At 39.3% G+C, this 17,244-nt stretch overlaps 1 protein-coding gene across 1 annotated transcript in view; it reads right to left on the bottom strand.

The window, feature by feature from the left end:
* Window positions 1-17,244, bottom strand: part of NDUFA4L2 (NDUFA4 mitochondrial complex associated like 2) — a gene marked incomplete at its 5' end in the record, with an annotated part of 49,225 nt that overhangs the window by 24,767 nt on the left and 7,214 nt on the right. The window contains one exon of the mRNA XM_083356204.1: window positions 8,644-8,729. Coding sequence (XP_083212330.1) covers window positions 8,644-8,729 — 86 coding nt within the window. The remainder of the gene's footprint in view (window positions 1-8,643; window positions 8,730-17,244) is intronic.

Consider the following 17,244-nt stretch of genomic DNA (forward strand, 5'->3'; position numbering starts at 1 on the left):
CTATTAGCATTTCCCCAATCTTTTTAAAGCTATTTTTATTTATTCTTTAGGGTTATTTATATTCAGTGATCTTAATCACTGAATAAAGTACTATAAAGACACATTTCCCATTTTTTGGGTCAACTAGTCCAATTCCTCATTTGCACCAGTATTTAAGTGCTTGACTACAATTTTGAATGCTCTATTGTTCTTGAGATGGTCGTCAAATTAAGTGAGGCATGTGCCAACAAGTTCACGGCTAATTAGATATTTTGCTAGATATTGTATGATGTAGCTGAGACTTTAGCCTGGGTATCCTGGAAGGCTTGTAAAATGCTTAGGAAGAGTTGAGTTTTACAGCAGTGAGCCATCTTTATGGTTTTGGATAATAGAAAAGACTGCAGCTGGTTTCTGGGTTTCAAATGAGCACGTGCTGGAGGCCTCCTTAAAGATCACATTTCACTCTGGGTTTAGAGGCACTATACAGGAATAGTAAATTGTTTGAATATCATCCGTGAATCTTGTAGGCTGTTGTGACAGCACCTACAGAGATGCATGCATCATTTTGTTTTTCATCAGGCTTGATGGATTCTTTGTGAAGAGATCACATTTGTTTAGTAAACAATCCATTTTCACTTCCAAACAATAAGAAACTGGATTGTGAGGCAGTATATTCTAGAAGCTCTGAAGAGCATTCTGAACAACTACTAGTGTCACACTCCTTGCTGTTCTCACACTACAGCTGCTTCCAAGATGTTGGTACAGGCAAGTTCAAAAACTTCTTCATCCTGCTATATAATATATTGAGAAAGCCAGTCTGGGCTAGTGATTAAAGACAGCTGACTAGAGTTCTTGTTCTGCCTTCAACATGGAGGTCAGTTGGGTGGCTTTGTGCCAGTTGCTCTCTCTCAGCCTAAGGAAGAAGGCAATGCCAAACTAATTCCAAAATTTTTGCCAAAAAACCTTCACGAAACATCTGCTGTATGAATTATGGGAAGCTGGATTGTGTTAAAGCAGAAGTATCGACTAGGACAGAAATTCTAGGAGTCAGTGAATCAAAATGGATAAGAATGTGAAATTTTCAATGAGACAAATTTATAATTTTCTATCCTGGAAATGAAACTCAAAGAAAAACAGTGTAGCAATTATCATTCCAAAACAAATTAGAGCATATGTAATGGGATACAACTCTATCAGTGACAGAATAATTTTCATCAAGATTCAGGGCAGCTGCTTAATTTATATATTACATAAGGGTACATACGACAATGGATGATGAAGAACTAATTGAATTCTATGAAAATTACAAGTAGTAGATCAAACACCAAAGAAGGATGTGCTAATAATTATTGGCAACTTTAATGCAAACATTGGAGAGGAGAAGATGGTTCTACACCCTGTTGTCTCCAAACACACAACACCATAGTTAAATAGATTGTATTTTATGTAGCAATGGACAGAAAAGCTCTATGCTGAATTTCAAAATGCTGTTGATGCTGTCTGTGGCTACTGATTAATCAACTACTGATTAGAGAAATACACATCAGACTCACAAAGATCAGAAAAGATCCATTCCCTATGAGATATAACCTAGAATCCGCTGTAGAAGAGCATAAGATTGAGGTTACAAATAAGTTTAAGAAATCCAGAGAAATCACAGCAACATTGAAGCTTGTATCAATGTCATAAGATAGTACTTCTCAGCATTAGCAGCTTTAAGATATGCGGACTTCAACTCTCAGCATGCTGGCTGGGATGTCCTGGGAGGTCGAAGCTCAACTATCTTAAAGTTGTTAAGGTTTGAGAAACTTTGTCATAAGGAACAAGCAGGAAAGGAGTTAATGATGGAACATAACATGAAAAAATGGAAGGAATACATGGAAAAACTTTTCAAGAAGATCAATTCAGATGTCATCATATTCAAGAGAGAAAAATATGAGAAGGAACTAGTGATGCTTTGAGGGAAAAAAAATCAGATAGGCTTAACAACTGGTAAATAGGAAAGCCCATGGGCAGGGTATGGAGACTACACACCTGCAAGTATTGCATAATATGGTGAGAGATAGCATAGCTTGAAGAGCTTTTATCCATAGAATAACCAGAAATCAGCTATGATTGGTCTTTGCAAGGGGACCACAGGACAGCAGTTTTCTGCAGGTTTGAGTGCTGGGAGTTGACAGTATCAGTAATCTTTCTCACAACTGCTAATCACTTGCCGAAATTGCCTATAAACCATCTTAAAGCTATTAGACATCTTGGAACAAAAAGTTTGAAAGGTAGGTTTAGCTTCACCTCTGAACAAATGTAAAATTAATTGCAAGCTTAAAAACTGAAAGAATTTGAAATAGACCACCATAAAAAGCTGAATAAGATTTTTTTAAAAAATTCTAAGTTATAAATAGATTAAGAGTCCAATTAAATTTGGAATATTGATTATTACTATGAGATTTTAAAATTAAGTATAAAAAATAAATAGCTTCTCAGAATTATTTTGACTATCTGTTACAAAAATAAGCCACTATGAGTTTAGAAATGGGCACTAAAGGGGACTAAAGAAAAAAGGACAAGTCTGTTTTTTGTGTCTGTTAACTGAGACTTACAAAATGTTACAGAAGGCCATAACACTGGAGATAATAAAAGAGAACTTTGAAGAATGCCCTTTGGAACCAGCTGCCAGTGGAGCTGAGGACTGCCCCCGACCTCCGTTCATTCCGCCGGGGCCTGAAGACCTGGCTCTTCGAGCTCTCTGGCCCAGGCTGAGGATTAATTTATTTTAATTGGGGTTTTATTTATACAGGGATAAATTTAATCTTTTTTAAACTTGGTTTTTAACTTTTGTATTTTTGGTTTTTAATTACCCTGTAAACCGCCCTGAGTCCTTCGGGAAAGGGCAGTATATAAATGTAATAAAATAAATAAATAAATAAATAAATTACTAGTTACAATATCAGTATGTGATGTCGATTCTATATATAGATTATCTCAAAAAGATGTTAATGAGGGAATGACTGATGTAGAGCAAATTTTGTCTGAGAAGACAGAGAAAGTACTGAAAGTGGAACTACAAATGAACAGCCAAGAGAATAATGTCATGGTTCCGACAGATGAAACTCTTCAAAGAACTTCGAGGCATTGTTTACCTTAAAGAATCTTTATTTGAGTAGCATAGAATTGGCACTAACATAATCAAAGCCAAAAACTGAATTCCCCTCCCCTGAGCACATAGTATCTAAGCACAATTCCCTCCTCCAGTTAACAGTCATAAATCACATTCCCCAATTAGTTTAAAGCACGGGCTTCCCTTCCAGCTCTCCAGCCCACCATTTCTTATCATCTCTTATTTCAATAACCTTGGTTCTCATGCTAGGTTCAGTGTTATTATGTCTAGCTAGACTCTCATGCACATTATCCCCCCAGTGTCATCTAACTCTAAAAGCAAAAAGAAGAAAATGGCTGCATCTCCATCTGTTGTCAATGCAAAAACATCCGATGTTATCAGCATTGACAAATGATTTGGAAAAGGACACTTCATCGATTATATAAAAGAAATTGTGTGAAGTTTTAAAAATTAAAGGGGAAATATAGCTGATGAACCAAAAGAATGGCATGGAAAATATTTTCTTATTGGATCTAAGAGGCTTGCTAAAACCTGTGCGAGGGGATAAAAAATAATTGAAGAAAAATTAAATGTTACTGCAATTTTTAAATGAACTAAAGATTAATTCTATTAGGAGCGAGGAATATAAAGTTGGTTTATTTAATCTAGGTTAAAATCATACTTTTTTTGTTTTGCAAAGTTCTGACAATCCTTTATGGAATTTTTGCTGGAACAAGAATTGAAATGTTGATGTTTCATGGATTTATTATGAATTAGGGATGAGATATTAAACTCTTCAACAACAAACTCTTCATAAATGATTTAAATGAGGAGATAGAAGGGGAACGTATCAAATTTGCAGACAACACAAAGCTGGGGGAAATAGCCAATACTTTAGAAGATAGGTTTAAAACCTCAACAATGAGCCCTATCCAATAAAATGCAATTCAATTGTAGAAAAGTAAGATTTTACGCTTAGGCAAAACTCAAATGCACTAGTATAGAACAGGTGATACCTGGCTCAACAGCAGTAACTATGAGAGAGATCTCGGAGTTCTAGTGGACAATCACGTAAGTATGAGCCAGCAGTGTGCTTTAGCTACTAAAAAAGCAATCCTACTCTGCATCAATAGAGGAATAGAATCAAGATCACATGAAGATTGGTAAGATGGTACTTGGAATACTGCATCCAGTTTTGGTCACCATGATATAAAAAGGACGTTGAAATTCTAGAAAGAATACAAAGAAGAGCAACAAAAATGATTTGGGATTGGAGGATAAAACATACTGTACAATGAACAGTTGCAAATACTGGGTACCTCTAGGCTAGTGAAGAGAAGGATTAAGGGTAACTTGATAGCAATCTTCCAATATTTGAGGGGCTACCTATTCTTCAAAGAACCCGAGGGCGGAACAAGAAGTAACAGTTGGAAACTAATCAAGGAGAGAACCAACCTAGAACTAAGGAGAAATTTCCTGATACTGAGAACAATCAATCAGTGGAACGGCTTGACTCCAGAAGTTATGGGAGCTCCAACATTGGAGGTTTTTAAAAAGAGATTGGATAGCCATTTGTCTGGAATCATATAGGGTCTCCTGCCTGAGCAGGGGGTTGGACTAGATGACTTCCAATGTCCCTTCCAACTTTGTTATTCTGACGTTCTGTTTTTATTCTGTTAAATATTGTCTGAAAGAATTTGGGTTATTTTTCACACTCCAGCTAGGTCATATGATAATGAATACAGCACTATTATATCTGTTGGGCTTATAAGGTGGTCAAGTGTCATTGTACCCATGAACAACATTGCAACTGCAAGGGGAAAGAGTTTTGAAAAGTCTTGTGTAGTTCATATTTTAGCTTATAGCAATCCTGTATGACACAAGTGTTTGGCGGCCCCTGTAAAGGAAGGGGGAAGGTCATCAGCCAGTTGAGATTATCTCTAAATAAAATAAATAAAAAGTTAGTGTGTTTAGCACAACTTTAAAAAAATGTTCTGGTTAATCTTAGGTGTGCAGTTGTATTGGTGTTGAAAATCAGCTCCCTCCGTGGTTATTTATTTATCAACTGGTGGCATTTTTTTCTTTTCTGATTCCATCCTTTAGTAAAACTAGTGGGGAGTGGAATTAAGTCCACAAGCTCTATAGGGGGAAGCAATTTTAGCTGGTGTCATCCTGATGTAAAGCTATAATAAAAATGTATTTTATTATGGCATTAGTTAGTATTTTATTAGTATTGCTAATAAAATATTGTAACATCGTATTTTAGGTACCTTAATGGGAAAAAAGAGCCACGGTGGTACAGATTGAAATTCAGAAGGCAATCAGATTGTAATGAGAAGGGTTTGGTAGCCACTACTTGGGGCTTTCTCATTTTGAAGCTGAGTTTTCAAGGAGCGGGATAGCTGGAGAAAATATCTACAAAAATCTCTTGTTTTTGCTGTTGGAACCTCAAGTATTTCTAAGCTCTTGCTTTTGTTTTCTTTACTCTTTTCTTCCCTTTGAGGTGTCTGTGGGGAAACAATCTGTGATCGGGCAAGGAAGGGGATAGGGCGAAGTTGAGCCAGAAAAACAACCCTGGAGTCAAGGCTGGGAAAGTTCCCACGAGAAACTCCTTCTCACACACACACGCACTCTTTCCTGCTCCTCTAACACTTTGGCCCCTGGCAGGAAGCAAGAGACCAAACTTTCCATTTGGGAATCAGAGTCTGATAAAAGAAGAGATTTGTTGTTGCCTAGGCAGAAAAAGAAATGTACTTCACTCCATTCCAGCTCCGGGTTTTACTCTAGAACTATGACCAGCAATAGCTGTTGCCAAATCATGAATTTGCTGAGACCCAGAGATGGATGTCATTTGTGCACTGTGTGTCCCCTGAGCTTGCTAATGCTGCTGGGCTCAGCTGGTCACTTTGAGGCAGATTTCAAAAACAGGCACATAGTCTGCAATCCAAGGCCACATCTGGCCCACTAGGAAGTCACGTTCCCCAGTCTGATGCCCCTCCAAATCGTCACTTTGCTCCTCCTTGTCCCATCACTTCTTTTGTATATATGAGATTGGTGTGTGTTTGTATATGTGGGAAGCTAAGAGAATAAAGTTTGTTTGTCTGTTTGGGAGGTGGTGTTTTTGGTCACACACTTCATCTATTTCAAACGTGGAATTCAAGAGACGCACGTCCTAACTCTGTCGGTCCTAAAACTGAATGGTTTTAGAATTAATTTTAAATGGTTAACAGCAATATTTAATCCATTTAATTTGTAGCTCTGTACCTTTTTCAAGGGCTTCCTTGACCAAAGAGAAGTTATGCACTCCACAATCGAGGAGACTGAAGTAACAGACTCAGGGGGAATAACCTTCCCCTTAATTTCTGATCCTCTGGGGCTGACTGTGAATACTCCAGAGGAAAGAACTTCAATATTCTCAAGGATGGAAGATGTCTGGGAGAACCCATGAACAACCTCTTCCCCCCAAGCCTGGAGCTAATTTTGGCTGTATCTCTTGTGAAGCTGTTTGAAGACATGTCTATTCTACTTTTTATCTGCAGTTCAGTCAAAGACAAAGGAAATCTACAACTGATAATTTTTGTGCTAAGAGCCCTGGGCAGCTGGTGCCAAATTGAATCAATGATCGCTTTAGCAAGTAAACAGATATTATTATAAAAGCATTAGACATCTTCAAAGGGTGACTCACAGTACGCTTGCCAGAGGCCCATAGCATGATGCTTATCAGGCAGGTTATCAGTAACCCAAGAGTTTGGGATCAGGAATCATCCACCCTTTTCTTTTTTCTTCTTCCACGTTTTCATGGAACTTCTACATTTTGGAGGAGGTTCTTGACATACCTGAGTCTGTAGCTGTCACTAACATTTTCCCCCTTCCTGGATAGGTCTACTTGCTCTTATAGGAACAGATAACCGAGAACGAAAACATCATTGTTTGGCATCCATTTCCACTTGGACAAGATTGATCAGATTGAAGATGTAAAAACATTGAGATTTTATTCCAATTAAAAATGAGACAAAAATACCCCTGAGCAAGCATGAAGTGGCTTTTAACACTACGGAGCAAGTCTTCTTTTGCCAAGGAAGTATTAATGAGAAATGTACATATCAAAGTAATCCTGGCAGAGTTTAAGGACTGTTAAAATCTTCCTTGACAAAACAATTGAATTAATTGTAAACTTTAAAACTTACCAATTTATTCCAATACCATCATTAGATTTTAGGTATAATACTTCCAACTATGCAACAGATATCATCAACAATTTTCACATTACATTTTTAGAGTTTTTCCCTGATTCAACAGCAATTTTTAAAACAATATTGGCTTCTTTCTTCCTTTGTTTATATTTATGAAAGTACCAATCATCTTATGATTACCAGGAATGACAGTAAAATATTTCATCAAAATTTGTATTTTTTTCCTGAAAACATTAGCTGTTTTCTTAGTGCTTAAACAACTGGTAACAACTGTGGCACATAAATACAATTATTGGGAAGGGAAATATTACCATGAATAGTTTCAACTTTAATTGGCAGTTCTAGATTGATATGTAAAGAGGTTACATATTTCACAGTTTTTTTTTTTCATATGGACATTGCATGTCTGGGGGTTAGGGCCTGTATCATCTTAAATTCAGGTTTCCTTCCTTCGGCAATACATATGCAGTGCTACAAAGAATGAAATTCAAATCTCAAAAACATGTTCTCTCCAAAGCTGTACTAAATCTTTGTCAGACAAGGAGCTTATGATCCATTTACTAGTACCCGTCTTTTCCCGAAAATAAGACCAGGTCCTCTATTACGTTTTGCTCCAAAAGACACATTAGGGCTTATTTTTTGAGAAATATGGTACTAAATGCGTCCGTTTGGCTGACAATCTTAACTGGGGCTTATTTTGGGGGTGGGGCTTATATTACAAGCATCCTGAAAAATCATGGCAGGGCTTATTTTCCAATTGGGTCTTATTTTTGGGGAAACACAATATGAGCATAAGCATCTCCGTTAACATTTTGAAGTAGGAAGAGATGTTGTAATCCTAAACCTGAAAACACCCATATGCACTACGGTTCTACATTGACCTCTGATTCTTGGAAACATGAACAAGGATAAGTCACTCTGTGAGTGAGATGAGTGGTCTTTAAATTAAATAAATAACTAGATGTTTTAAGTTATACTCCTATAAACAATAGCAACCAGTCCTTCCTTCCTCACTTTTTTTTCTCCTCTCCAAGCTAGCATAAATCCTAGAATAATGTGGGCCAGGAATAGGGAGCATTTGGCCCATCAGTCAAATCTGACCTGACAGGTTGGCCTGACAACAGGCCTTGAGAGAAATACTGACCACTTCCCAGGTCATTTACATGGCCCCAAACATTCAAATCGATCAGCTCTGCCCATTCTGCAGATACTCTAGCACTAATGCTGGCAGGATTTGGTTGTGTGTGAAGAGGAATGGCAAAGCAGATCACCAAGGATTCTAAAGCGCTAGCTTAGATCAAATCAGGGATCCCTTATCAATATCGCAGAGACTCTCATTCCAATCTAAGCATAGCTACTTCTCCAGAAACGTACCTCACTTCAGGAACAAAGAAGGTCTTCCTTGCAAGGATATAAAAACCACCTACAAGTCCAAATCCGGTGATGAGAATTAAGGAGAGCTAAAAAGAGAGCGAGAGAGATGAAAAATACTTAAATAAAATGAATATTTATCAGGGGGATTGGGGAGTGAAAGGGAGCACTTTACACATCAAGAGATTTACAGTGAAAATATGGCACAGCAATCGTGTAGCCTAGTTCTTATACATAGTGTAGCTGTCAGTTTGAGTGACTGAATTAAAAAGGGAAATCGCCATGTCTTGGTGAGGAACTGTGTCTTGGGAAGAGAAATTACTCTCTGCGGCTGGTATCTTGAAGGATAGAAGGGAGCAGGACTTTTCTGCAAGAGGGACTAAAGAGAAAAGTCTTTAAAAGGCAAACACTTTCTCTTCCTCCACCTGCTGAAAATTGTTACTGCCGGGGATATTTTATTTCATCATGGACAATGATGTCATTTACTTTATCAGTGAGGATGTAATCTCAGATAGATTTTCACTATCCACTAACCTGCCCTTGACTCCGCTTATTCAATTTCCCTTCACTTCCACCACTTTAACCTTTCCAATCCTGTTACTTATCATCCTTTGAATATCATTTCTTTCTTAACCAGCTTTCACCTAAATTGTTGTTCCCCAAATCAATGGAACACAACATTGATTCCATGAACTGTATATGACAAAAACAGGAACTTCTATAGGGGTACCTCTTGCCATAAAACCTCACCCATCGTTGAGTTACTTCTACATCTGTCAATCCCACTAGGTTGACCAGACCAGGAAATCAACCCCAAAGGAAGGCTAAAACCATTTTCATTGAGTCTGGCTGTAATAATAGCATCTGCCAGGTCTGATCCTGCTGTACATCTTCCTCTTATAGCTAATGAATTAGGGAGCCCTTTGCCTAACTCACTTTCTTGTTCTAGCCTTTAAAAATGCTTCAGCCCCATTTGCCTAGACCAGGGGTAGGTAAGCTTGGCTCTTTTATGACTCGTGGACTTCAACTCCCAGAATTCCTGAGCCAGCATGGCTGCCTCAGGAATTCTGGGAATTGAAGTCCACGAGTCATAAAAGAGCCAAGGTTGCCTACCCCTGGCCTAGACAATGGCTTCTGCATGCATTCATCAAGGTAATCTTTATTCTCTACCCTGTCATATCACATAAATATGAATCCAAATAAATAAATTTTCAGAAATGTAACAAAGGGCCTTTTTGTGCAGCTCCCAACATATGAAATTCCTTGAGAATTCTGTCTATTCTCCTAATGATCTATATATTGGAACTGTCTACAGTGATTGGAAATTCTTCTCCCAATACCTCCAAAACACCAAGGTTAAGAAGCTGATTTAACCGGAAATTCTGCTTGTTTTTGAAACTATTAATCGGCTTTTGCTTCTTCTTAGTGTTTAAATTGTTCTATTTAAGGATTCCCTTGTTTTAAAAAAGTAAGCCAATTTGCGGTGACTCCTCTGCAGTGAAAAATAAGAGAAAGCTTCACCATGTATAATAATAAAATATTCTAAAACTCATGCTGGAAACAGGTAGTGCTTGACTTACAATAGTTTGTTTGGTGATCAAAGTTACAACGGCGCTGAAAAAAGTGACTTATGACCATTTTTCACAGCTATGACCTTTGCAGCATTCCCATGATCATGTGATCAAAATTCAGATGCTTGGCCACTGGTTCTTATTTATGACTGTTGTTGTGTCTCAAGGTCATGTGATTCCCTTTTGTGACCTTCTGACAAGCAAAGTCAATGGGGAAGCCAGATTGATTTAACAACTGGGTTACTAACTAATCAACTGTAGTGTCACTTAACTGTGGCAAGAAAAGTCATAAAATGGGGCAAAACTCACTTAACAAATGTCTCACTTAACAACAGAAAGTTTGGGCTCAATTGAGGACTACCTGTATTATATACAAGGAACCAAATATAATAAAGGGTGAAATTGTAATAAATCTGAAATTTTGTGCGCAAGACCTCTCTCTAGATAGCAGCATTCCTTAAGGTGTTATATGCTCTGAGAGTATTTTGATGTACAGAATTGTATAGAAAGGCAATTCATTTTTCTGATTATTTCAAGTGTCAAAAGCACATGCTTGCACAGACTGGCTAGAAAAAACACTGGCAATGCATAACAAAAACCTAGCTGCTGATGTGGAGACAGCAGTTGAGATAATTAAGAAGAATAGATAGGATCAGCAGACATAGATTCAGAGTTCCTTGCTTTCACGTGCTGTTACCATGTGAAATAAAATATTTCTACTTTGTCCTGAATTTGCTATCCATCTATTCATGGGTTAAGCTTGTTTTCTAACATTATGAGAGAAACAGACAATCTATATCCACTTTTCACATCAGGATTGTATGTTGACTATGGATTTTTGCTGAGATATGTTCTCAAATACCAGTAATAAAGAGTGCTCTATAGCTACTTGGACTGCAAGGCTATCAAACCGGTCAGTCCTAGAGGAGATCAACCCTGACTGCTTTTTAGAAGGCTAGATCCTGAAGCTAAAACTCAAATACTTTGGCCACCTAATGAGAAGGAAGGACTCACTGGCGAAGAGCCTAATGCTGGGAAAGATTGAGGGCAAGAGAAGAAGGGGACGACAGAGAGTGAGGTGGCTGGATGGAGTCACTGAAGCAGTAGGCATGAGCTTAAATGGACTCCAGAAGATGGTAGAGGACAGGAAGGCCTGGAGGAACATTGTCCATGGGGCCACAATGGGTCGGACACGACTTCGCAGCTAACAACAACAACATAGCTACTTTTTCTTTACCTCTCCTCCCCCACTTCATATCTATCAAAAGCCTGGCTTTTGGTAGGGTTGATGGAAGGGACAAGTATTCTGGATAAGACAATGTTGGAGTGTCTAAGGGTAAGCAATTTTTTTGTTTTGTTTCTGGGGCTGCTCTGTCCCTTTCTTCTAAAAGGAAAATGGCTGCCAAGGGCTACAGGAGTGAGTTAGATGAAATGGCAAGGCTGACCTTTTTTATTTTTTTGGTCTGGGAGATGAAATTTGAGGTGTCAACCTCAAATGGACGGGTTACATTTTAATGCATGTATTCTTGTTTTTCTTTCCACTAAATGACAAAAGATGCTGAAATTGGGGTTTAGTTGCTAAGATTCAGCAATATCATCTTAGAGGGACACCAGAGGTTGCAAAAATGGAGCTGGGGCTTGACATGGAGTCGTGAGTTGCTGTATATTCTCAGCCCTATAGTTAGTGCCATTGTTTTGCTTCAAAGAGTACAGGCACAATTTCCAGTCTGATTCTGGCCTTAGTCATCAGAATGGCCTGTGGCAGACCATCCACTATTTATTAAGATTTATATCAATTCTTGATCACAGTCTTCTTCTTTATTCCAACCTTGGGAATAGCAACTGTATTTTAAGCCCCAAGTCTACTTTTTTTTCTTTTCTTGATCTCTCCAGCCCTTTAAAGTGGCAAGATCCATGGCTTTCCACAAAGGCAGGGGATGTTCCCTGTGGCTCTATTCAATGGTCCAAACAAGCAGTCTAGCTTCATCCAATCCATTTAGGTCTGCCCAAAGGTAGAACTTTTGATCTGCAATACAGAATGCTACACAACTACTACTCGGGTGTGTTAAAGAAAGGATTGGTTCCTGGTATATATCCCATTCCTCTGCTATTTTTGATGCCTAGGTTTTTGCCGGTTTGGGTACTATTTCCCAAACTTGGAAAATATTATCTGAATTAAAATGCTAGTGAAACTGAAGGAAAAAAATGGGTCTGACATAGCTTTCCCAGCAAATCAATCTGTCTGGGACCTTCTCTTCCTAGCCAGCACTGGTTGCAGTGCTGGGTGTTGAGATGCCAGTATACCTGGAGGGTTGCAAGTTGAGACTGCTCTTTCTAGAAAAATATAGTCTGGTTTCCAACCATATAATAACCCTTTTGCTGTACTGTGTGGACTCAGCTTCTCGGTTTGCCCACAGAGTTGTTTCCTACATCTCTTTTCTCCCATTTTCTGCAATCATACGTACAGCTCAAAAAAACACCCACATACACCAAGACATACCAGAATGCTAATGTTTGCTTGACTCTTGGTCCCTGGCTCCATCCCTGTTTAACGAAGTAACCCTGAATGCCAACAGCTTTTTGTATCCAATTCCAAGGTAATTTCCTTCCCAGCCTACTCTGTGAATCCTCAAGGGGCTGAAGGTGGAAAGCCTCAATCTGAACAGATACATCAGCAACTTGACCTTTACTAAATTGCACTGGCCTTTCATGCCCAAGCAGGTGTTTGGAGTATAATGAACTTTCTGGTACCACCCCTGCCCTCTAGCCAGATGTATATAATCCTAACAATTGCCATAAGAACAAAGCAAATCATTGCCTAGCCCAGGAAATCAGGATGGACCCTGAACAAGGCAATGCACAAACAGAGGAGAAATTAATGGGCTTACTTATTGGGGAAGATGATTATAGACTGCCTACAAGCAGGGCAGAGACTGAAAACTCTCTTGGGGTCCTTAGGGTGAATGAAATTGAACGGTTTGAATAGTTCCTGGAAACAATTAACAGTTGCCCCATAAAGAAAAGGAGGGAAACAAAATAAACACCTCAAAGGCATTGCTGCTTATTTAGAACTCAATCTGCACATTACCAAAGCTAACTCTGCAAATACTGTAAACAGCAGTAGATGGCTGTGCATCATATTGATTGCCTAAATATCTGTGATGTCACCAAGAATTATTTCTCATTTGAAGGAAAAAAAAACACTTGTAATTTGGTGTCCACTTCATAGACTACCATTGCAGGAGGTTTATTCTTTTATCCTTCGTTGCAGAAATAGGTGCCAAATATAGTATGGAGTGGGGTTTTGTTACAAAATGGTTTTGCCTCTCTCTCTCACTCTCTCTCTCTCTCTCTTTCTCTCTCTCTCTCTCCTCCCCCACCGCCAATGTGTGTTTTAAAAATATGCCATGCCCAAAATATCTAACAAGTAGTCACTGGAAACATGTAGTAAGAAAATGGCCAAACTCAAAGATGAATCAATGTTTGATTGGCAGCTATTTACCTACAAAGAACAACTTCAAAAAAGTATAAACAGAAAAAATGAAAAACACAGGGGGGAAAAAGGATGCTGTGTCCAGCTCCCCCACTTGTGCACTTGGATTAAAACCAGTCCTAGAAAATTTTACCCTTTGCAATAAATATGCACAAGTGTGCAGTATCTAAAAGTCACATTACAGAAAAGGACACAACAGCCACCCTTCTGCCCAATTACATTAATTGCTGATTAAAATCAGTTGCCTGCAAATTGTTTGTATAATTGAGTCCCCACCTGAATATACTAATCATTTTTTCTTATATTAAACATGCAAGCCTAAGTGCACGTGCACAAATACACATATGCTCCTCTCCTTCCAACGAAGATTACAAGCAGATGTGGAAAAATATAAAATGGAGACTCAATAGTTCCTTCAGAAAAATGGAGGGGAACTATATAATTTTACAAAAATGCTAAGATTGTTTTCTTCTCTGTTCCCCACTCAAAGGATCTTCATAGACATGGAATCCCCAGATTTTGTAAAATGGAAGCAAAGATGATCATGTTTCAAACATGAGTAAGGTGGACAATGTAGGTATGTCCCATGGGATTTGAGAAGATTATGGCTATTCCAAAAAACAGTATAGTAGAAACTGTGAATCAGCAAGAACACTAAGGAGGAACCCAAAAGTGCCTTTCCAAAAGACATCTGGACTTCCTTGTTTTCTTCCTTGAAAACATTTTGCTTCTCATGTAAGAAGCTTCTGAAGAACTGAAGAAGCATCTTGGATGAGAAATAAAAGGTTTTCAAAGAAAAAAAAACAAGAAAGTTTGCTTTTTGGAAAACACCTTTGGGGCAACCATGACCCTGGATGATTGAGGATCTGAGGATCTCCATAGACATTAACGAGAACAAAAAAAAAGTTTTAGTTATGAGAATTAGAAGTTTGATATTAACATGGAAAAGAGGCATAGAGCCCCAGCAGATATTTAAGGAGAAGCAGATACAGTTAAAAGTACAATAGAAAAATATGGAGCTCATTTTTCCACAGTGGAAGAGTCCACTAGAAAATCCAGAATAAGCAGTCTACCATTGACCCCTTGGATTTTTAGTGTACAGCATCCCATCCATTTCTGCTTCTGTTTTTTAATACTTCCATGCTCGCTTTCAGGCACCATCTTCCTGAATTAACATGGTTTGGCATACCCTAGTTTCAGCAGATGTTTAGTGTATTCAGAAGGTTAAAGTTATTGGGAGATGCTCATTTTCCTTCTTTGCGCTGAGTGCCGGCCCTGTGCCAGGTAGACCTGGCAGTGGCCGCTAGCCGCAATACACCGGATAATCAAGAATGACGCCACAGTCCCAAGAACTGCTGGCACCTCTGTGGAGAGTCAGGGTTTACAGACGTATTTCACCATCTGCTGCTGGCATCTTCTGGGTTATTAATATGGGGAAAACATCTGAGGATGGGTGAGTCGCTGGGAATAAACATATGAATTAGCTAACTAAAGCTGTTACCTGGAAGGAGACTCTCATGGCTTTATGGCAGCAGCAATGGAAACCATACAGAGCAAAGAAGAAGCTTTTGTTCGAACAACATTTTCTTGTTCTCTAGGATTGCAATGAATGGATATCCCTTCCCCCCTTCATCACAATTCCCTTGAAGTGCAGTTGCAGAAAGTATCTTGAAACAGAAGAGTGTTAGCCAGTGAAACAGGAAGGTTGCTTGATTAATACAGTGTTTAAATTAATAGCCTGATTAGCTGCCCTAAAGGAACCTAAAAGACAGGATCCCCTTTGCTTTCAGGACACTAAAGGAACCCATCCGTCAATTTGCTGATTGGCCATTTATAGTGAAAAATTATTATTTAGGGCAGGCTGTGGGAAGATAACTTAGACAATGTCATCAGTGGGATCCTTAGTGCTCTCTGAGTTCAGTTGTTTTTTTTTTGTTTTGTTTTTTTACATACATTTCAATACCCAACTAGGTAACGTCATCAGTACTAGAAGGGAGGGAAGTTTGCTCTTGGTTTAGATACAAATGGCCTGCCCTGTCAATGTTGGTGGGGTTGTTCTTGGGGGTTCCTTGATTAGGCTGTTGTTTACTGCTAGCTTATTCATCTGAGTTCCTTGTTTGGGGTATTGTCATCAGGTTGGGTGGTAGAGGTGGGAGCAACAGCTCAGGGCTGAGCTGTGGTGGCTGTGGTGGCACAGTACTGCAGGCTAATTCCGCTTGTTGTGATTCAGGGTCAGCCTGTGGGTTTGGCAGTTGGGTCGGATGACTCAGAGGAGGAGGAGGAGGGGGGTGTTGAAGAGCTTGATGGGAGTCCTCAGCCAGGCCCCTCTCTTCTGGTCACGACGCAGACCCAGCTGTGTGAGCCTGACAGCGTGGATGAAGATGACCCACAGCTGGCCCTGTTCAAGGATGCCCGATGCAGGAGGCAGTCAATCAGGAGTAAACAGAGGAAGGCAATGGGGATCCTCGGAAGGAGGCAGAGAGAAGCCACGCCCTGAACTGTATTTAAGGGGGAATGCGTGGGAGGGCTGGTTTGCTGAAGGCAACCGCTTGAAAAGCTCCTGTTTCTTGGTTTGTGTCTTGTTCTATTTGTTTTTGTAGCAATAAATTTGGCAGGCGTAATTCCAGCCTCTTGCCTTCTTGTAAAAGGGGTTGTCCCTGCCTTTTCTGCAGGGCTGGTAGCAGGCTGGTACAGAACACCGCTGACTGCCAGCTGCCAGCAGTTTGGCAGTTGAAATCTCACCAGGCTCAAAATTGACTCAGCCTTCCATCCATTCAAGATTAGTAAAATGAGGGCCCAGATTGTTGGGGGCATGACTAAAGCACTGTGAAATAGTATATAAGTCTAAGTGCTATTGCTATTACTGGTAGCATTGCTGGTAATGGAGAAACTCTGCCATTGTATTGTCACTGCTGATATACTGTACCTCCAGAAGGAAGCATGGAAGATACCTGGGGAAATGTGAGGGTTTTTTTTAACTAACCCTTCTCATTCTCATTATTGCATGTGCCAGAAATTACAATGACAACCATTAGGATGATGATCAAAGAAAAATTATTGATGAGAAAAAGAAACTGTGCCTGTAATCAGTCACAGTCACTGCTTATCAGCACAAAAACAAAAACAAAAACAAAAACCCCAAACCCAACAACTGTGGAGTATGTGGACATTGGTCTAGCTTGGAGTAAAGTAGTTACTCATATCCTACTAAGAGAATGGGGACAGCTTCATTGTGAGATTATCCAAACAATGATGGATACAAAGGATGGAAGGTGAACCACAGCTCTGACTTCCATCTAGGCTAGTCAAGGTGGCGAGGCTTTTCTCTCCTGCTAAGCACAATGTCAGAAGCCCTCAAAAATTCACAGCCACTGAAATATATAGCCGCCACTCCTTTCTACCTCCGTTTTATTAAAATGGCCAGTTTCTGTTTCTATTTGTATTCCACCAGCAGAATTCTGGGTTTGTAAAATGGTGTGTGTGTGTTTTGTTGTTGTTTTTTGCCTTGGCTTGGTGGGGATTTGATGTGGAGTTGGCATT

This window comes from Vipera ursinii (genome assembly GCF_947247035.1).
Source record: "Vipera ursinii genome assembly, chromosome: 2".
NCBI lineage: Eukaryota > Metazoa > Chordata > Lepidosauria > Squamata > Viperidae > Vipera > Vipera ursinii.